The following is a 22,710-nucleotide window of genomic DNA, read 5'->3' on the forward strand; positions in this document are numbered from 1 at the left end:
TAGGGAAGAGGAGCTTGCTTGTTGTTCTCGGCTCCGCCCGTTTTGTCAATGTATGTGGATGGAGAAGAGGGTAGTTTTGTTTTTTGACAAAACAAGCGCTCCTTTTCCCTAGCCTCCCGTCACATCAACTGCCCTCCCTAGTCCCTAGTTATGTAGCGCACTCATACTGTCTGTGAGTGAGCACAGACGAGAGCATACAAGTAAACACATTTGGCGTGTAGTGGAGTTGTGCTTGTGGGCTGTGGATGGACTTCTTAAAAAGTTTTAGATTAAGACAATTCGCGATGCGGCAGTGCACGATTCTGCATTGATGCGGGGATGTAACATAATCGTCTTAATCGATGTTTGTTGATTTTCCTCAACCATGAGGAATTAGCTAGCCTAGCTACATGCTAAGGCTATATTGTCACATTCCTTCTTCTGCCTGTGAGACCGAATGAAGCTGACAGTCATAAAGTCATTAGTCAGCCCGTTTTCAAAGAGGAAAATCCACCAATCATCTGTGATTTACAACAGCTGTTGTACCGAGCGTTTTTACGTTCTACACGCTCATCAATACACCGTGTATCCCCTCTCCTCTCCTGACTTGAGTCCCGTTCACTCAGTAATATAATAATGTAACTCAGTGACCAGGGTTGCCAACATTAGACAGTCAGAATTCAGGAGATTTTGGGGGGGGGGGGGGGATATATGGAACTCTGATTTTGATAATTTTATTATATTGGCTTTACTTGCATTGGAAAAGGATGGGTACAATTTCAGCAATTAAAACGCCAGAAGGTGTACAGAATTTGATTTTATAACTGAAGCAATGTTAGACCCATATGTATAGGCCTACTAATATTCACTACTTAAGTGGATATCTCACTATGATTACATGCACTGCCCACACCCTTAAGCAGGTGATCTGGGTCCTCCCCCAGAACTTTTTGAACATAGTAGATTTAATTTCCTTTGTTATGGTGATCTCAGACTGTCTGAGATTAACATTGAGGGGTGGCAATGGCATTCTCAGCTGTGATATATGCCTGTCTTCTAAGACAAGTCCCTAACTTGGCTATTTGGATCTGTATATCATAGGCTTTATTATATTTTTATTGTATATTAATATTTAATTATTTTTTTTCCCAACATTTTGCTGTTTGCATGTATGAGTCAGTAAATACAGCATCTTGTAGTTGTAATTCACTGCAGAAGCTGGGTTTATGGTTTCAAAAGACAATATTGTGCATCTCCAATTCTGAATAATGGTGACAGGCCACGGTGACGGTGGTCTGCTGACCCACCTGCTGTCCGAATACACACACAATCCCCAAGTTGTTGTTCTCCCTCCCAGCCGTTCGCCCTGGCCTGGGTGTCTATCAAGCGCAATGATAATCGGGGTTGAAATTATTTACTATTCTGTCCCTATCGTGACATAACTCGGACGGCGCTGAGTCGGCTCATGCGACCTTCGCAACGCTCGACATGGCTACTCGCTTGCTTTAGCTTCGCTCGGCAGTGTCTCACGTGGATCAAGGTCGCCTGAGACGGCGCGCCTCCGTCATCTCCACCGTCAGCGAACGGCCCGGGAGGGCGATTTGGGTCTTAAATTACATTTGTTGAGGTCTTAAAAAGGTCTTAAAAAGTCTTAAATTTTACTTTTAAAATGGTGCAGGAACCCTGTTTTAGTATAGAAAGTTAAGGATTACTCCGAAACGAAGAGGACCGTGGTTATAACCTTTAACGTGTCCTTTTTTTAACCCCCTTTTTCTCCCCAATTAAATCCTCCCTGCACATAATTCTGTGTGTCGTCAGTCACTGCTGTTGTATCCTACTGGCTTAGCTGCCAGTGAGGAGCCGCCACTGGGAAGAAGTAGCACCTCCCGCCCGCCCAACACTCCCCACTGACAGGTTCCGCCCCCAGCCCGTAGAAGTACGTGCAGTGACAAATATCACCCTCCCCGTCCGGCTTAACAAGGGCCCTTAACTGCTCCTGACGAGCAGTGTTGTGCGCTGCATTGATTTCTGTCTTAGCCGTTGGTGTGTGAATGTGTGTGTGAATGGCCGCTTTGGATAAAGGCACTATATGAATGCACCATGTACCATTTCAAACTAGCGTAAGTTATGCCGACTTTGCTGTGGATGAATTGATACTGTGTATTATGTTGGCTTTGAGCACTTGTCATGTGTTTCTGCTTTGCTTTTAATATCTCATTACAAAGAACTCCTTATAGCTACAGTATATAGGCAGAGTGAGGAATTACATTTACAACAATATCCCTCCCTTTTTTCTACAAACAAATTTAGACAAATTTACCAGACTTGGGTCAAAATAAAAATGTACACTGTCAATATTTAACTACCTTATCAACCCTTGACTAAATATCTGTCTTTTCTTTCATATGTTTCTACAGGTGTCCTATTTGCTTGAGGAATACAAAGTCAGAACAAAGTCAACCCTGGAGTGACTGTCCTTTCACCAAGCAGTCCTTTTGCCCCCGACTGACCTTCCAGCCTCGTTGGACAGACACTCGATCGGATCTGGAGTGTTTTTGAGTTTGGAACAAAGTTCCAAGTTCTAAGTTCCAAAGACGTTGCATTTAAATTGTGGAACATCCCACTGTTGGTCGGTGAAATATTTGCACTCCAGAGAGACATTGATTGATTGTCTCTCTGGGACCCCCACCCAAGCCCCCACCCCACCACCACCAATCATCAGAAGGAACATGTTCTAGAAGCTGTAGATCTACGTCTTAACAAGCGCTTGGGTTTTGACTCTGGAAGATGAACAATGAGGATGAATTTTACGACGCCGTCACAGGTGGGTGTTTGAATCTCCATATAGCAACTTTGATACATGTACAGAAGCTTAAAGGTGGTTGCACACTGCTGCGTTTTTCGGGCCGAATATCGGAGTGAATTTCGGAGCGCGTGAATAAAAAAATCAACCTCACGTTATGTCAGTCACGTTTGCACACTGCCGCCCGTTTCGCGCACCACTCGGTCCCTTGCTCTCTCTATCTCTCTCTCTCTCCTTGCCCTGGGAAAAACGCATTTTGCAACGAAAAACGCAGCAGTGTGCATTGTGCAACCACCTTAAGAGCATTACTATGCTTTCACAAACGGATGTATGGGGAAATCTCCATATATGGGCATAAAAGAGACAGACAGACTGTACAACGGGTATTGCATAACTGGGTGGGGCATGCATTTACAACTTGCATGGTTCCCCAGTACCAGCTGCTATTTCCTAGCTGGCATTGCTTGGCAATACCAGCTAAAATTCACACTGGTCGGAACCTTTGGTCTGCAGTAAGCATGCAGACAGATGGCTCTGGTGGCTCCGACTATCAGTGTTTAAATATACAGCAGGTCAGCTAGTGCAAGATAGGTGTCCTGTAACTGGGACATTTACCAGTTTGATTCCAGTAATAACGTGTAGAAGTGCCTTATAATTAAAGCTATAGAGCATCGCAGCGGAAGTGGATTCCTGGGGTCACTTAATATTCCCCATTCATTTTCGCCATAGACTTTTACACAAATATTTATAACAATTATGTTAAGCCTCGAACCAAGCCATCCAGGATGGAGGTGAATCATGACCATATAAACTTTTTTTCTATGAAAAGAACATTTTGAAAATCGCTAAACAAAGGGTAGTTATTAAATGTAGTATATCAAATAATGTAATATTAAAATATGTTTTCACATAGGATCAAAGGTTGTATGATCATGATTCACCTCCATCCTGGATGGCTTGGTTCGAAGCTTAACATAATTGTTATAAATATATTTGTAAAAGTCTATGGCGAAAATGAATGGGGAATATTAAGTGACCCCAGGAATACACTTCCGCTGCGACGCTCTATTCTGTGTAAGTTGCTAAACTAGTGGTCAGTAGTGGTATTGCTTTTTTTGGCCGTTTTTTGTCGTCGCGGACCACCGCCGCGGACCACCGGAGCGGCGCCGCAAACCACCGCGACGATACAAATCCGTGGAGGGGTAGAACCATGATAGAACGTAATTTTCTGGCCAGGATTTGGGGATTAAGAGGTTAAGAATCCTTCACCATGGTAAACACTGTAGCTGAGGGAAGCTACTTCCTGAAGATACTGCAGATACGCCTGTGATTGGCCGGTAGTGTACCATGTGTTTATGATCCGCGATATGATTGGCCAACGTATACACAACGTATACAGATGATGCAGATGACTCATTTTGCCGCGAAATTTTCCCCCCCTCACGGCTCATAGAAAACATAAAGAGAATGCTTTAGAAGCTGAAATTAACGGAGTGGGGGTTCTAAAACTTTAGCGATTTAACAGTTAGGACAATTTTAAGATTTGTTTTATAAAAAAGGTTACATGGTATAACTTTAACATATCTAACTCCTGAGTGCTTAATTAAACGGTTTGTTTGAACCATAATGATTGGCTGACTGTATGAACTGTACTCGGAAAATGGTAAATGGTGCATTTATATAGCGCTTTTATCCAAGGCGCTTTACATAGATTGTGCATTACATTCACCCATTCACACACACATTCATACACCGATGGCAGAGGAAACCATACTCACCTACCAACCTACTCACTGGGAGCAACTAGGGGTCCAGAGTCTTGCTCAAGGACTCTTCGACATTAACTCAGGGGAAGCCCGGATTCGACCCTTCATGCTCTAATGTCGGTTTCTCTACCCCTGAGATATGCCACCCCGGAACAGGTGGTACATCACAAACAGTAGAAATCAGACAGTACAACAATCATATCAGACCTCAATTTGATAAGAAGAACCAAGTACTGATAAAGAGTGCGTCTTTATTTCAAAGCTTGATGGTGATATGTTTCATCAGCTAATAGAGCTATTAGTCTGGCAAAAGTCACAGTAGGACATTGTCATCTAGTGTTGCTGCAACTCTGTCCTAGTCCTCCTGTTTTGATATGTTCGTGACAAGCAATGTTAACCTGTGGAACCTAACCTGTCGCGGTCTGTAGATTGCCTAAATAATTTATAAGCCTTATTATCTTGCAGAGAGAGAGACTGAGTCCATTTCCACGTTTGTGTGTGTGTGTGTGTGTGTGTGTGTGTGTGTGTGTGTGTGTGTGTGTGTGTGTGTGTGTGTGTGTGTGTGTGTGTGTGTGTGTGTGTGTGTGTGTGTGTGTGTGTGTGTGTGTGTGTGTGTGTGTGTGTGTGTGTGTGTGTGTGTGTGTGTGTGTGTGTGTGTGTCAGATGATGGATGAATGAACAAAAGATTTGACCACCTGCTGAACTCCCTGCATGGTTACGTGTGTCTATTGTTTGAGTGTGTACCTTGCCATGCCTCAGTCTGCCAGTGTCATAATGATCATCTTGCTATTGTGAGACAGACAGTGAACTGAATGTGTGGGAGGAGTTGCAGGAGTCACAGGTCTATTATTCATTAGCAGATGGAGAACAAGCTCAGCTTTAATATACCACTTGTTGCTCGAGCTACATTCATAACCCATGCAAAGCACCCGCAATAAACCAAACACATTCTTCAGTAATGCTGAATTTGAACCTGGAATGGCTGCCTGGATACAACTTCTATAGTGTTGAAACAAAATAGAATCACATGGGAACCGCATTCTATGATTCCACATTTAGGCAATGCTTCAATCAGAGCCCCTTTGATTTCCATTATAAAATGATATCTAAAAGTGTATTCTGTATTCTGTAGCCTATTGGCAGTATGCACAAGACATTTGGTGTTGACTGGTCCAGTGGTTTAGTGATATTGGCTCCGATCACGCAGGCAGACATACAGATCGACCCTCTTATAGACGGCAAGACTGGCGCATAGCCATGCAGTGAAAACCAGAGACTAGAGGAATTGACACACATTTCAAAAATAAAGCCAAGAACATATCTTAATAACACAAAAAAAAGAACCCTACTAGCCAGAAAATAAATGTATTAACCACAAACGATATATATATGAACGAACAAAAACCATTCCAGCTTTGTTGTCCAATACATTCCCACGTTTTGCCTGTTTAAGACTATTGGATTGTCTTCTAGTTAGCCCTATAACCTTGAATACAATACAAACATCTTTTGTATAGCAGTATTTGCAATATGATAAACAGCTGTTCTATTTTCAGCCTGCTGCCGTCAGGGCCTCACCTGCAGCTCTCCTCAGCTCCACCCTGTATGAGTAATATTTTACACATACAGCTGGGTTTCTACATATTGTACCACCTGCTCCACCCATTCACATGCCCTTTTACACTGACTGTTGTCAAAGCAGATTTCCTGTTGTAAATGGACCAAGTAGAGCTACCTTTTGCATACTGAGGTTTAAAATACACAGGCTTCATCTAGGGCTGGGTCAGTATGGATTTTTGTTGCGGTATTAAGTCACTGTTTGTTTACCGATGGTATGGCGGACGGCGGTATCTCCCCCAAAAAGTTGTTTTGAATGAAAACATAGTTATCACAACGGTGCGAAGTGAGCGGTGCAAACACGACAGCATATCTCCTTGTATGGGTCGTTCTGTCCGTGATGTCAGTTACTTTGTGTATGAACACAGATCTCCATCTGTACTATTACAGATCCATACTAATATACAGTGAACGTAGAAGTGGTTTGCACTGCTCAAAAATGTAATTTCAATTAAAAAAATAATCGCAGTATAATCATGATTATGAACTCGACACTGCGGTATGCATTACACAACCGCGGTATGCGGTAATTGCACCCAGCCCTAGCTCCATCAATCATAAAGGACAACTTCCATTTTCAACCTATCTTTGTATAATTGGTCTTTACTAACAATGATGATAATGTGATACCATTTGTTTCTAGAGACTAGTCTGTCTCTGTCTCAGAGGAGGGCTTTCTTTCTAACTCTTTCTAGGTTGTGTTTAAGAATGGTCACTAGAGAGATTTCAGAGGTGTTTGTACCAACGTCTGACCAATCACAGTAGCTGAACTGTCATTAGGCCAGCCGAAGCGAACAAATGTAGTCTGTTCTGGTGTAGTATACAATAGGCTTTATTAGTGTCACACATATTTGTAGATTGATTGATTGTTAAATAGACCTTTATTGATCCTGCTGGGGAAATTCAGCAAATACAGCAGTTATGAAACACATACTGTATATATTACCTTTCACATTTCTGTTACCATTGGAGTGTCTTTGTACAATGAATGTAGTTTTGTAAGTGTTTTTGTCAATCTAGAAAGGTAAAAGCTGGCCAAGACATGGTGCGAAAGGGCAAGGTCGCCCTTAGGCCTCTTTTATATAAGATGGTCTGTCATAAGTTCCAGTTCTTAAATTAGCCATTGATTATGTTCTGGCCCGCCATTATCATTTCTTGAATGAAAAAGCCTTGGCCCGAGGTTAGTCTTGACTTCCCGACCCCTGATGTACAGTCTGGGCCTTGTGTAACAGTTTGTTTCCTTTCTCAGCTTCTCAGGGAGTTCTGCTGCTCTACTGTAATACCGTACACACACGTCTGTCATCTCGGGGAAGCAATCCTTGGAGAAACGGGACATTTTATTACATTTTGACTGCACGGCATCTGATTTTTCACTTTTTTGTCATTTAAATCAGTGTTTTTACAACCAGTGGTCCGGGGACCGCCAGTGGTCCTTGTTCCAGGTGGTCCCCAGCTAGATGATGGAGAGTTGGTATGGTAACCAAATGGACCCTTATATATCTTAAACTCTAGAGCAGGGGTCTTCAACGTTTTCAGGCCAAGGACCCCTTAATTGAGAAATAGATGAAGCAGGGGCCCCCACAACCTTTTCATAGATTCCATATAGTTTAATGAATCGTTTGACAGCACAATCATCGGATTCATTGTGTATTTTGGATTCATGTCAATTTGTGCTTTCAGATATTTAACCACTTGAACCGTCAATAGTTAATACACTTGACCTTTCACTCTATACCTAGTCTGCTATTTTCGTCTTAACTACACCAAACCTCTTTGCTGAAAATAGCCGATCTACAAGCTCACAACGCCTTGCAGTTGTTGCTATTTTTGTTCTGAGAATATGGACACTAGAGTTCAAGTGGTTAATATAAAAAAAGGAGAAACAAGGTTTCTATCGCACAAAAATTTGGAGGACCCCCTGTGGTAACTCTGAGGACCCCCTAGAGGTCCAAGACCCTTGCTCTAGAGAGTGTAAAATGAAACTAAATGGTCTCGTACGGGTCCATTTGGTTTCATTTCATGCTCTCATGAGTTAAATGATTGCTAAACACGTGTCGTGCGTTACTTAATTTACAAGAAATCTACACAATTGGAGAAGGATTGTTATTTTGGTCAACGTTTGCCTGTCAACCCTCCTGTATTGCATGTTGGTCAGTGGCTCAAATGCTGAATAAGTAATAAGTAATGGTCCTTGACGTGAAAAAGGAGTTAGGCCTAGAATTATTGAATGCTGTAGATCTGCTATTTTTGAAAAAGTCGTGAAAATGTGTGCAAATCTATGAATATATGTATTTTCAAAGCGAACGTTTATAACTAAAATTTTGCTTCTGGGTGGTCCCTGGAACTAGATATTTTTAAATGGGGGTCCGTGGCCAAATAAATATCATTTTGGGGGTCCTTCACATGAAAAGGTTTGAGCACCACTGACATAGTAGTCTCTCAAGAACAGACTAACTGAGCTCCAGTTAAGTGAAAAGGACCTTTTCTTTGACGATGGCTGGCCAGATTGCTGACATAGAAACATAGTTTTTTTCCAAAAATCTTAGAAGGATTCAAAAGACACTTATAGAATCGGGTCAAAATTCTAATTTTCACAATTTTTCAAAAATAGCAGATCTACAAGCTCTATTATTGTAGGTACTAGAAGCTGGGCCGCCCTTCGGGCGGCCCAGTGTCTAGTCGGCGACCTGGCCAACTCGGAACAATGTAAATAGGGAATGAATGCCCCGCCCTTTAATGCAAACCCCATTATACCTGTTTTCATAGGACCCGTTTTGACCATCTGTCTGCCTGTGTCCATTTATGCCCATATATGGAGATATCTGTATCTATCTGTCTGTCTGTCGGCGTCCATTTTATGTCCATATATGGAGATCACTGCAGTTATAGTTCTGGGTCAATTTTATGCCCATATATGGAGATATCTGTCTATCTGCGTCCATTTTATGCCCATATATGGAGTATCTGTCTGTGCCTCCAACTGTGTTGCAGACACAGTGCCGGTTCCCCCTTTAATGCAAACCTCATTATACCTGTTGTCATAGGACCCGTTTTGAACATCTGTTTGCCTGTGTCCATTTATGCCCATATATGGAGATATCTGTATCTGTCTGTCTGCGTCCATTTTATGCCCATATATGGAGATCTTTGACCATCTGTTTGCCTCTGTCCATTTATGTCCATATATGGAGATATCTGTATCTGTCTGTCTGCAATCCATTTTATGCCCATATATGGGGGCATTCATTTTATGCCCATATATGGAGAACGCGCGTGCCCGTGGGACGAACGGTTCTCGAGATACGCGGATTACATACATACATACACACTCACAGAGATTTTTTGTTGACTCATGTGGCGTACGTGATGTCAGAGCCTTTTATGAAGTGATGTCACAATGAGTCAGAGCTTTCGCCGATTTCTTCCGGAACAGCCTGATGTCAACAATCAACCCCGCATAAGGAGATTCCGAACGTTTCGCGCCGGTTCGGGAAAACCGCGCGTCGGGTCGGGTCGAGACCCGGCACTGCACTCCGTGCCGCGGCGGGGAACGCGCGTGCCGAATCTGAAGCCGGTGGGACGAACGGTTCTCGAGATACGCGGATTACAGACACACACACAGACAGACAGACAGACAGACAGACAGACAGACAGACACGCAGAGACTTCTCGCATTTATAGATAGATTACATTTAATGTGACTTGGTTACACAGATACATATTGTGAAAATAGTTGCGAGGCATTGTGAGCATGTAGATCGGCTATTTTCACAATGTCCACCTCTTGCTTACTTAATATTTGCCAGTTTGGCCAGTTTGGTATTAAAACGGTCTTGAATGTCCTCACTTTAGAAATGTGCAGATACCATGTATACACTTATACTAATTTATGTGTTGGTTTGTTACCATTGACTGAGAAAAAAAAATCATTAAGCTAATCATCTGGGGACCCCACAAAATAATTTGGGGACCCCAAGTTTGAGAACCACTGCACTAAGTTATGGCTGTCCCAAGCATTTTAGTGAGCATGTTGTGTCACACAGTGTCTTGCTCAAGAACTCCTATACAGTATATTAATAATTGATGAATGTTGTAACTATCAAACCTCTGCTGATTGTAATTTCTATTCTCCTTTGATCTCTCTACAGTTATTTATGTTATATGGACAGTTATTTGCTTTCATTTAGACAATACTTTGTAGAAAGTTCACATGTAAATTCCACGCCTCCAAACAATGTAGTTTTGAGGTGTTTTTAGATGAGTAAGAAAGGTTATTGTGGTGATGATCTCCATGTTCTCTATCTGATCAGCTACTGGCACGCCCCCAAACCTGAGATGTTTCTGTGTCTCACCAAGCTGTAAGACATAACTGTAAAGGAATCAAAACCTTGACGTGTGCGTGTCTGTCTGTGTCTGTGTCCCCCTCCAGGCCTGGATTCAGACGAGTCGTACGAGGCTGCGTCGGAGGCCAGTTTTAAAGAGTGCAGTTTTGAAGGCAGCCAGAAAAACAATGGCTCAGTACTGCAGGAGAATGGTGTCAAGAAACGCAGGTAACAACACAGCATTCCTGCTAAACATTCTCACTCTGTGTGTGTGTGTGAGAGAGAGTGAGTGTGAGGTGTGTGTACAAATGAAGAGAGGAATGTGGATTGTGGGCATGAGTATACATACCATATAAAGAATTCTAATGGTCATAAAAGTACATATAGTTATGTCTTGCCATAAGTAATTACTAGTTACGTAACGGTAGTACATACCATGAGAATGTTCTCATTTGGTATTCATTTTATAACTGCAGCACAGGTGTTGAGGAATTATAGGCTATCCTTGTTTTCATTTATATACTGTATTTGGGTCTGCCTACAAAAAAATTGTTATAGTTATGAAATGAATTACAAATTAGACATCTTGGTTATTAACATAGTTTGAATACGTAGCTAAAATACAGTATTGTGTGTGTGTGTGTGTGTGTGTGTGTGGGTGTGTGTGTGTGTGTGTGTGGGTGTGTGGGTGGGTGCGTCTGTAAAGGGCCATTTATAGTTACGTATGGTTGATTTTGTGTACGTTTTTGGGTGAGAACTACGTACGTTAATTACGGCCCCATGCATAGTAGACATGCACGTTATTTATGTGCCGACCCGCTCTCCGCTCCAATTCTGCTCCCCTTTGGGCCGCGCGCCACATGAAGGTGGTTCTCACACATGTAAAAAACCGAAGCATTTAGTCAAAATAATGTAGAACCACAGATTTTTGACCCGCCGTGATTTTTGGTACAGTATAAATAACAGTCTGGACTGGATCTGCTGTCTGTCGTCTGTCTGCAACATTTATCACGGTAAATGCAACTCCGCGAGGGTACACATTTAACCACATGGATGCGGACCCGGAGTAGGCTAATTATAACAAAACACACGTACACACCTGCTCATATATTGAACATAATTCCCAAGTAATAAATGAGCCGCATCATCCTCTCTTCTTGTGACTTGTGTGCCTCGCTGTCTGTGGCTGTGCTCAGCTGATGACTGTTGATGCGTGATGAGGAGTTGAGGCATCATCTTCAGTGTTTGTGTAACAACCTTTTTTCCGTTTCTTGATAAAATATATTATTATGGGACACACAGTTTGAGAACCGCTGTTAGAGCAGAGTTAAAGTAATTTTCATCACTAGTACTGCGCCTATGTTTTATAACGGTGGTCACTGCACCCATCTCGCTTTTGGAGGAGAGGCGACCCGAGTATAGTAGTGGTATTCACGGTAAATGTAAAACTCCGCGAGGTACAGATTTAACCACATATGGATCAGGACCCGGAGTGATTATAACAAAACACACCCGCATATAATTCCCAAGTATGATGAGCCGCTGCAGCTAATTAATCAGCTCTTGTGTGCCTCGTCTTGTTGGCAGCTGTTGGTGGAGGATAGGCGGTGTGTGTGTGTGTGTGTGTCAAGCCGTCCTGTTGCGAGTTGCGACGTTCCTTTTTTACCGTTTCTTGATACAATATATTTATCATTTGGACACATAGTTTGAGAACCGCTGTCATAGAGCAGAGGAAAAGTAATGTTCCTCACTACTGCGCCTATGTTTGACAACGGTGGCCGTGGGTACTTCTTGCTACGGATACATCTTGTACGTTGAGTCCGTCCAGTTGGGTGCTGTCCGTAAGCGTCCGTATACGGAGATAAATCATCCGGAATGTTACGTACTGGGAGTCAAACCGGACCAAACGGAGTAAAGTTCTCTCCCCCTCCGTTTCTTGTGTATTCCTGCGGTCCTTATGTACTACTATGCATGGTACTTAAGCTGAGCTCCTTATAATTTACATTGTTTGAATACCCTCTGATCAAATGAGAACATTTCGTGATTTATATCGTTTGAATATGTTATAAATGTTATATGTTTATAGTAAATATGTTTCTTATGGCAAGACATAACTTACTTTTTGACCATTAGAATCCATTTTATGTTTTGTTATGGGTTTTGCAGTTTTCCAGCAAATTTGGTCTTATCTAGTTATCTTACTTTTTCCCTTTCCCCCTTTTCTCTTGTACATAACTAGCCTTCTCTTGTTCTTGCTCCTCTCGCACCTTGTACCTCCTCACTCCCTTTCTTTCACTTGCTATCTTTCTGTATCTGCTCATCTATATGATGTCTTTTGTGTTCATTTTGTGTTCATTTTCAGGACGGCGTTACCTGCCCCCATGTATGCCAGAAACACCCTCAGTGTGTGGGGCATCCTGAAGAAATGTATTGGAATGGTAAGAAGACATTACAGCTGACTGCTCTACATGTGGCTCATGGCAGGAGAGATGGAAAAACACGTCATGTAGATGATCGAATTAACTCTCTGAAGGTTTTTTTTGTTTGTAATATTTTGGTAGCATTTGGAGTTGTAGCAGAATGTGTCATAATAGAGTATATACGTGTGACATCATTGTACCCAGAATTTATGCGGGACTGCCTACTGAGTGGCAAAAACAGAGTCAGTAGGATTCATAAGCCGGAGTCAGTAGGAGTGAGGAGGAGCGCTTCCAAACTCCAATGCTTCATGCTGCTTTATGTTTTGCCACTCAGTCTGTCCATGGTGCTGATCCTGAGTGGCATATGATGCATACCCTCTATAAGTTCAAAAATAGTTTGAACATTCAGTGAAAATAGCTGATTTACGGTATTGTAGATTGGCTATTTTCTGCAAAAGATTAGCTGTAGATACCTGGGGGACCCCGTTCAACAAATTATAGAGGGTTTAAGTGGTTAATCTGTTTGTTGTTGTTTTTTTTTATGTTAAAATAAGGTAACAATAACACAAATATGAAGCCAACCACTCTTGAAATTACTTAATGTACCCAGCAGTAGTCAAAAACATTTGAACTGGTCTTCATGAATTCTTATGTGCTGTTCTGTCTACCATTCTGTGGTTGTCATAGGAACTGTCCAAGATAACCATGCCCATCGTGTTCAACGAGCCCCTGAGCTTCCTGCAGCGAATCACAGAATACATGGAACACACGTACCTCATCAACAAGGCCTGCTCACTACCAGACTCCATAGAACGCATGCAGGTCAACACACACACACACACACACACACACACACACACACACACACACACACACACACACACACACACACACAGTGTGTTCATCTGAAATGTTTATTTCGCACATGTTATGTAGATATCGTCACTGTTGGGCAGAAACCTCGTATCTCCAAGTTTCAAATTTGCAATTATTTTCCTAAAGTAAAGCCCTGCTTCACCATACAAGGCTGTTGCACAAAAGTAGTGAAAACAGCAGATCTGCAAGCACACGTTGTGTTAAGTGTAACACAAGCACACAACGCCTCGCACAGCGAGGCGTTGTGTGCTTCTAGATCGGCTGTTTTCACTAGTTTAAGTCATTTTTTAAATTATAAATTCAAAACAAACGGTTTTGGACATACAAGGTTTCCACCCGTCAACGACGATATAATGATTAATTCACAACATCGGCCCGACCTGAAGCGCAGGTATGACGACCCTCTTAGCTGTGATACAATCACAGTCTTTCAATTCAGATGTTTTTTTTACCAACAATGTCATTATACAAGAGTATAATGTAAGAGAAATTTCTACAAGAAAGTAGACCCTCATGACTGCCTGCTGAAACAAAGCTGTTGCTTTGCAACGTTAACATTTTCTCCCCCAGTCAATCGCATCTTCCCACAGCTCGACTCGTTGTTCTTTTCACATGAATTCTTTCCCAGGGACATACAGTAACAAGCTCTGTTCACTGACTCTTTTAAAGTAGAGCCTGAGCCCCACTATCAGTGGAGACTTGCTCACAGCCAGTTCTGTCTCTCTTAGGCGGTAGCTGCTTTTGCTGTGTCAGCTGTGGCGTCTCAGTGGGAGAGAACTGGAAAACCATTCAACCCTCTACTGGGAGAGACTTATGAACTCACCAGGTAAACACACAGCCATAAGACACCATCTGTACACACACACACACACACACACACACACACACACACACACACACACACACACACACACACACACATACACAGTACACACACAAGGGTGTTGCACCAAATTCTGGGCCCTCGGTACAAGGACTTAGACTGGGAACACATTATTTTGTGCTTTAACTATTGAAAAGCCGCGCTGCGAGCTTGTAGATCTGCTATTTTTGAAAAATCAAGAAAATTAAGAAAGGTCAAGAAAAGACTTTGAAAAAGTTTGTTACAAATGTTCACTTAAAAATAACATATATGGGGGGGCACGGTGGCGCAGTCAGTAGTGCTGTCGCCTCACAGCTAGAAGGTCCTGGGTTCGATTCCCGCCGGGGGACACTGTGGGTGCTGGGGGCGTGTTCCCTCCTCCGCGTCATCAGTGCCCACACCCTAGGTGGGGTTGGCAAAAGGGCCTTTCTGTGTGGAGTTTGCATGTTCTCCCCGTGTCTCCTAGGGTAGATACCCTCACAAAAACATGCAGTAATCCTGGTCTCTATAAAGCCTCCCCCTGGCCAGCCGGGGCGCCTAAAGGAGGGGAATGGAACTGGTTGGAATAACGTGTTCCTTCCACGCGCTACGTCCAACCGGGGAAGCTCCCCCTGTCAGGTGATAAGAAGCGGCCTGCTCACTCCTCATGCATTGAAGGAAGCATGAGCTCAGTTCGGGGCCCTCCCCAGGTTGGCAGAGGGAGAGTAGAGCCCAGGATCACAGCTTAGGCAATTGGCACCGGGTGAAAAAAATGGGTTACAAAAATCGTGGGATAAAAATTTAGAGAAAAAAAAAAAAAATAACATATATGCACACATTTTCACAACTTTTCAAAAATAGCAGATCTATTGTGAGCTTGTATATCTGCTATTTTTCAATAGCTTAAGTATAAAATAATTAAGGCCCCTCCACCGTGGGCCGTAGTAACTCAGTCCCACTTTACCCCCCGCGTGACGCCCGTGCACACACACACACACACACACACACACACACACACACACACACACACACACACACACACACACACACACACACACACACACACACACACTGCCTCCATCCCGCTGTCCTCCTAGTAATTCCATGCGTCATTTGAACATTCCAGGGAGGACCAGGGGTTCAGGCTGGTCTCAGAGCAGGTCTCTCACCACCCCCCCGTCAGTGCCTTCCATGCAGAGAGCCTGGATGGGGACTTTGTCTTCCACGGCTCCATCTACCCCAAACTCAAGTTCTGGGGCAAGAGTGTGGAGGCGGAACCTAAAGGCACCATCACACTAGAGCTCCTCAAGTGAGTACAAGAATGAACGCGATTGGTATGAGAGGTTGCATTCCGTTACAATTTGACAATTGTTAGCTTGTAGATTGGCCATTTATCTTTTCTATTTTTTTCTTTCAAATGGATTAGAATTGATTTAGCACTTTTTGAGGACTTAATAAAACATTGCAGTGGGCTAGGATTCTCCTAAATAGGGATCCGTGTCGGACCTAAACATCTGGCATTGGTCGGGATCTAAGTGTTGATACACACACTTAATGGAACATCTTAATGGATAGTTTATTTGAACCAATCTGTATGGTAGAGTATGGTTTATACAATGTAACAAGCACACCTGCATTGGTTGGAGATGGCCTCCTTTCTCTTCCATTGAGAAATGTAGAACACCTGCTGTCAACCAGAAGGTGTTCTACATTTCTCAATGGAAGAGAAGGGAGGTTTATAGCCCTGCCTGAAGGTCATAAGCACAACATCTCTCTGGTCAAGCGGCAACTCTTGTTGAGTGTTAATGTTTGGTCTCCCATGCTGGAGGCCAGGGTTGAAATGTCAGGTTAGTCTCGCATAGCCAGACTTTCAGAGAGCTCCACCTACTCTGCCTACTCACGTTTCTGAGATGGAGTCGGCGGAGCTGTGAAACATCTGGCTGTGCAATACTAATGCCAGGTGTTAACCGCTGTATATCTCTCTCCTTTGGGAGAGGACAGCAAACATACAGATTGCAGCTCTCAAAGTGTAAAGATTCATCAGTATGTAATTGTTGTTGCCGTGTGTTTTGAAATGTGATCATACTGCACATCACTACATTTACAACAGTTTGAACAAGAACATTTCTTGGTTATTTAAATGTTTTAACACTGGTTAATAATCTATGTAAGGGAAGTATTCGCACATCCACTGGATTCGGGTGCAGGTGCGTTGGACATTGAACACTGAAGCAATCATGAAAAGATATTTCATGAACAAAAAATCCCGCACTCTGCTCTTGCTCAGTTGCTCATCTTTATTTCAATTGAATTCAAAGTCATTTTTTGTTCATGAAATATCTTTTCATGATTGCTTCAGTTAACACTGGTTAAAACATTGGGTTGCTGTTTCTCACAAACATTCTGTGTTAATTTAACTAAGTTAATACCTGATTGTCAGTGGGCCGTTGACCAAAAAAAGTCAAAAGTTAAGACAAGTGAGCCGTACTACTTATTTTTAAATCTATGTTGGTTGCTCTCTCCTAGGGAGTAGGGATGCAAAATGACCTCATCTATTACCTCTGTGAGTGTATAAATACCCTCTCCTGTCTTCTCCTCTCCTTGCCACTCCTCTAATCTGTAGGCACAAGGAGGCATATACATGGTGCAATCCTTACTGCTGTGTCCACAACATCATCCTGGGTAAACTCTGGATTGAGCAGTATGGTACAGTGGAGATTGTCAACCACAGGTAAACCCTAACCCTGGGTGTTTTGTGTGACTTTGTAGTTATTTCTATCACAGTTGACGACTTGTATAGTCTATACATAATTACCATATGGTACAAAAACAAAATGATGCAAAAACATTTACAAAAGCACACACAGAAACCAATAAATGACCAGGTGCTGGAAAGAAGAACATGTGAAAAATATAGTCCACACTGACACTGGATTACACACTGCATGGATAATTAATTAATTTACCACCAAATCTGACATTTCAAGCACCAAGCTCTTCTTCAGACAAAGAAAACCCTGAGGCAAACCTTTAAATACCTACTGTACTAGGCCAGGTCACCTGTCTGGCCACCTTGTCCCAAAGGGCTACTCATGACATTGCATACAATAGAATGACAAATGCAACACAACTCTGCACTAAATAACTAGGCTCGTTTTCCTCCATATATTGATCTCAAATGACTGTCCAATGGGTCTATTTGGCAGAAATGCACCTGTCGTCCAGTTTACCCAGCAGAACACAGCAGCCCTCATACAGTACTAGTAGCATAGAGTGGAGCCCATAAGCCTATTGCTTTTACACTATTTGGTGCGCTCAAAAGTGATTTATCTTTTCATGAATGTGTTACTAGTTGTCATTACAAACACATCCAAGCCTTTCTTGTCCCACACAAGCTGCCACAGTCTCATAAATTATGTTTTAGGATGAGCGTTCAGCACAACTGCCAATCAAAGTGACTGTACTGAGTGACCAATCACAATGTGTCTTTTGTGGGACTTGGCAAAACACATAAGAGCATAACATTTGTTTAGCAGAGTGTGATGGTGTGTGTGGGGCAATGATGGATGTGTGTGTAATGACAACTAATAACAGATTGAAGAAAAAAAAACACTTTTGACCACAACAATCCGTGTAAAAGCAATAGGCTTATGGGCTCCACTGTGCTATGAGGGCTGATGGGTTCTACTGAGGAAACTGTACAACAGGGGAATTTTTTGCCTAGTGTTTGCCATGCTTTGAGCCTAGATGTTATTTAGTCTGGAGTTGTCCTCACCACAGTGCAAACAACCTAATACTCAGCACGTTGGACAACAAAGCATGTACATTAAAACAAACTGACCCAACATGTTGTGAAAGATCATTAATCTTTGCCATCAACGCAGATCGGGAAAACGTTTCGTAATCTTTGGCTAAACCTTCAAACCTGTCTGAATGAATTTTAATCTTAAAGTCAAATCTACCCCACCTAGCTTGAAGGAGCAGGCATAGCTATCTCATCTAGCCAATGCCCTTTCCTTGCTATAGAAACCACACAGTTGAGATGGTTAGAATACATTAGACTACAGGTCAACAATGGTAAACACTGGAACTTGTCTTTATGTCTTAAGTACAGAAACATGCCAATTACTTGTGTATTAACACAGCACTTAGACATACAGTACGACAAGACAACACAGACACATTCCTCCCTTCTATCCCATCCAAATCCCTACTTCAACTTGCTGTTGGAGGCACACTGCCATAATCCACCAGTCAACCAAGAGCTGTAACTGATTCTGCCCTTGATTTCCAGTGCACACGTACCTGCCCTACATTCCGGTCTCTATTGACTCTTATGTCTCTTATGTTTATACTGAGACTCCTGGCCACCCTAATGGCATACTACTGCCTTACTTCCCCTGTCTCCTTGGGCAAACAGAAGCACGGGGATTGTTCCTCTTTGCTGTTTTATCCAGGCAAGGTTTACTGAACAAGCAGCCTCTTGGCTCAATTCCCACCCATGATTCACAGTTCCTCAGTGACGGCAGGGAGCTACTGATCAACCACCATTATTCTCCTGCTGGACTGTTGCCTTGAATCCTTCCCTGCATCCATCTGTTAGTTTAACAATGAAAACACAGTAATAAGCTTTGTGTCAGCAGGGATGGCTTATGGTAAATGGTACAGTAATTTGGTGCATTTATATAGCACCTTTTCTCCCAAGCGCTTTACATAGATTGCGCCTTACATTCACCCATTCACACACATTCATACACAGATGGTGGAGGAAACCATGCCAATGCACCAACCTGCACATCACGGGAGCAATTAGGGTTTCGGAGTCTTGCTCAAGGACACTTCAACACTAACTCAAGGGGAGCCCGTGATCGAACTGGGAACCTTGTGGTTCCCATCTGGCCCTCCCTGCCGGCCACTCCACCCCTGAGCCAAAACAATGCATAATGCACTGTTTAGTACCAGTTAGTACCACATAGACACTAGAACTAATTTCTCCATTGTGGATTTTAATCCTTCTTGTGAACTCTTGTATGTATTGTGTATAGAAAAAATATTATTATTATAATTAATAATAATAGTAAATGTAAAAATGTTTTTCTCTGTCTACCCTTATGATCAGCACTGGAGACAAGTGTGTGTTGAGCTTCAAACCATGTGGGATGTTTGGCAAGGAGCTGCACAGAGTGGAGGGTTACATCCAGGATAAGAGGTAGGTCTCTTCCCTAGCTCACTGCCATCAAACCACTCCATTGGCATCCTGGTGTCTCAGCCAGGACATGTACGTAGAGAGGCACAGACCTAATCACAATGTCATGGGTTCCTATCTGGCCTGTGACCGGGTTATGTGTCAGCTAGCTCAGTGGTTCTCAAACTTTGAAATGTGAAGCTCTCCCCTTTACTTTGACAGTGTACAAATGGACCCTAACGGGTCCATTTGGTTCCATTTGTACACTGTCAAACAGACTTGTAAGGGTCAATTTAGACCCCCATAAAGGAACCTATAGTCCCTGAAATCCACTTTGAAAATTCCTTAGCCATCGTGTTGTCCAAAAAAGGAAGCCAGAAAACACATTTTTTAAATAATTATTTTTAAAAAGTTCTAATAATGCTCATTCTGTCCCCTGTGTCTGTGCAGTAAAAAGAAGCGGTGTGTAATCTATGGGAAGTGGACAGAGTGCATGTGGAGCGTGGACCCTCAGGTCTACGAGACCTACAGAAAGACAGAGAAGAAAGGAGAGAACAGGAAGCACAAACAGGTGAGCTTCTACTAGATATACTTCTGTGATTTAGTTCCAAGGCAAGTTTAGAAACGATTCAAAATTAAAACATGACATTTAAAAAAATATGTTTAATCAGTTCCAGAATGTAATGGTCTCATTTAATGGTAAAAAAAAGAAAAAAGTAGTAGCTTCACGGTACGACCGGTTATCGATAATTTATTAATTATTTTTTAATATAATTCATTATGAATTATTTCGATTAAGCGTTGTACCCCGGTCCCCTACTGATTTGTGATTCTCTCGTCCTGTTGTTTCTCAGTAGGATGCTGTGTATTAAAGGTAAAATGGTTGCTCTAGTCTAGATGCTCTACAAGTGCTGTGCTGCAGCGTAGCAGGTCTACTTCTATGTGTCTGATACACATACTGTAGTAATGCTAAGTAGAAAGAAACGGCATTGTGTAACGTGCATAGTAATACAGAATGTGTGTTATTGTATACAGTATCTGTGTGCATTTGCTACAGTAGGTGTACAGTAGGTAAACTGTGTGTAACCTACATTTAAAGTTAAAAGAAAACCTTATGTGGTTGTGTGTGTGCGCGCCTGCATATGCATGTTCTCAGGAGGAATCGGAGGGGGCGGAGAATGATGATGCAGATGACATGCCAGAGGTTCAGGAGACAGTGTCTGTCATACCAGGGAGTACTCTGCTATGGAGGATAGCATCTAGACCAGCACAATCTGCTTCAGTAGGAGAACACACACACACACACACACACACACACACACACACACACACACACACACACACACACACACACACACACACACACACACACACACACACACACACACACACACACTGATAGACGCACAGATTAACACAGACGGACAGGCACACTAACAAATTGCACGTTGTACACTAGGCCTTTCATAATTATTACATAATCGCCTACTCACAAGTATTTGAGATAATTGCAATTATTTTTGCATATTCATCTAAATCGTTTCCATATTGAAAAATGTTCATACACATTACACTAGCGGAAATGGAAGATCTACAAGCTCAGAACACACACACACACACACACACACACACACACACACACACACACACACACACACACACACACACACACTAAATCTGCTCTCTCCTCCTTTGTGCAGATGTATAATTTCACCCACTTTGCGATGTCTCTAAATGAGATGGATCCTGGCATGGAGGCCATCCTGTCCCCCACAGACTGCCGCCTCAGGCCTGACATCAGAGCCATGGAGAACGGCAACATGGGTAATTGAGTTTTTACTCTTTATTCTGTTCTACATCAATGATGTACATATCTCTTTAATAGGAGAGTCATACCCCCACCCCTCCTCCTCCTTGCTCCTCCCCTTTCCTGTCTCACTCGGTTTCTCCCTCTTGTCTGTCTCTCTACCGAAAGTGAATATTAAGGGGATTAACCTTTGGGATCTTTCACCTGCCTTTTTAAACTACAAATTAAAATATTGTTTAGACATTGCTGTGGTGTGCATAGTGAAAATACATGTAACTATGAGCCTAGGAAGCAATGAAAAGACAACGCTGCCATCTATTGGTATAACAGTGCATTGAATTACAGTGTTCAATGTGAACCTCACTCTGGTTTTATATCCATCTCACTAGAAGGTAAAGCCTGGAAAATAACTACTGACGAGCGTACTGTATCTCACCGTAGTGTACAAGAATTACACGGCTACATGTTGTCCAGTCTACTGGAATTACTGTAGCCCTCTAGTTACTATACTTCGTGTTAGACACTTCTGCGGTAGTTCTTGTCCAGCATACCTTCACCTTGAACTTGTGATGATGAGAATCAATAAAAATGCTGTTGGTCGGGATTCAGATGAGGCTGCATACAAGAAACTTGGCTATTGTTTTATTATTTATATTGAAGTTAAACAATGTTGTGTTTGCAGACGAAGCAAGTATGGAGAAAGAAAGACTGGAGGAGAAACAGAGAGCTGCCAGGAAAGACAGAGCCAAGGGCGAGGAGGAGTGGGCCACTAGGTAACGCATGCACACACACTGATCAACATTATTGTCTCACTGAATGATTATCTAGAGCACTGTCCTTATAGGGATGGGACGATAAGTGATATTATCATTTATCGTGATAAATAACACTCATGATAATCATACCGTGGCGATTTAATTTATCGCGATATCGTCCTCCGTCATGCACTGGGATCACTTCACCTTTTCTTTGCCGAGCTGCATTTCCAGTACCACTTAAACCCTCTATAATTGGTAAAAGGCACTTATAAAATATGTATTTTTTCATTTATCAAATGTCTTTGCCAAAAAATAGCCGATCGCAATTGTTTGGAA

The 22,710-nt window shown here is 42.4% G+C and overlaps 1 protein-coding gene across 1 annotated transcript in view; it reads left to right on the forward strand.

Annotated features, from left to right (window-relative positions):
- The window catches only part of LOC308291954 (oxysterol-binding protein-related protein 2-like), a 50,122-nt gene that overhangs the window by 21,013 nt on the left and 6,399 nt on the right, over positions 1–22,710 (forward strand). Inside the window, exons 2-13 of the mRNA XM_080734115.1 lie at positions 2,397–2,803; positions 10,595–10,715; positions 12,850–12,925; positions 13,595–13,729; positions 14,512–14,609; positions 15,751–15,933; positions 17,248–17,355; positions 19,744–19,833; positions 20,260–20,380; positions 20,966–21,091; positions 21,510–21,633; positions 22,299–22,389. Of these exons, the coding sequence (XP_080590241.1) occupies positions 2,767–2,803; positions 10,595–10,715; positions 12,850–12,925; positions 13,595–13,729; positions 14,512–14,609; positions 15,751–15,933; positions 17,248–17,355; positions 19,744–19,833; positions 20,260–20,380; positions 20,966–21,091; positions 21,510–21,633; positions 22,299–22,389 (1,310 nt within the window). The 5' untranslated portion in view covers positions 2,397–2,766. The remainder of the gene's footprint in view (positions 1–2,396; positions 2,804–10,594; positions 10,716–12,849; positions 12,926–13,594; positions 13,730–14,511; positions 14,610–15,750; positions 15,934–17,247; positions 17,356–19,743; positions 19,834–20,259; positions 20,381–20,965; positions 21,092–21,509; positions 21,634–22,298; positions 22,390–22,710) is intronic.

The sequence above is a fragment of the Nannobrachium achirus genome, assembly GCF_963921795.1.
Source record: "Nannobrachium achirus genome assembly, chromosome: 9".
NCBI classification, from domain to species: domain Eukaryota; kingdom Metazoa; phylum Chordata; class Actinopteri; order Myctophiformes; family Myctophidae; genus Nannobrachium; species Nannobrachium achirus.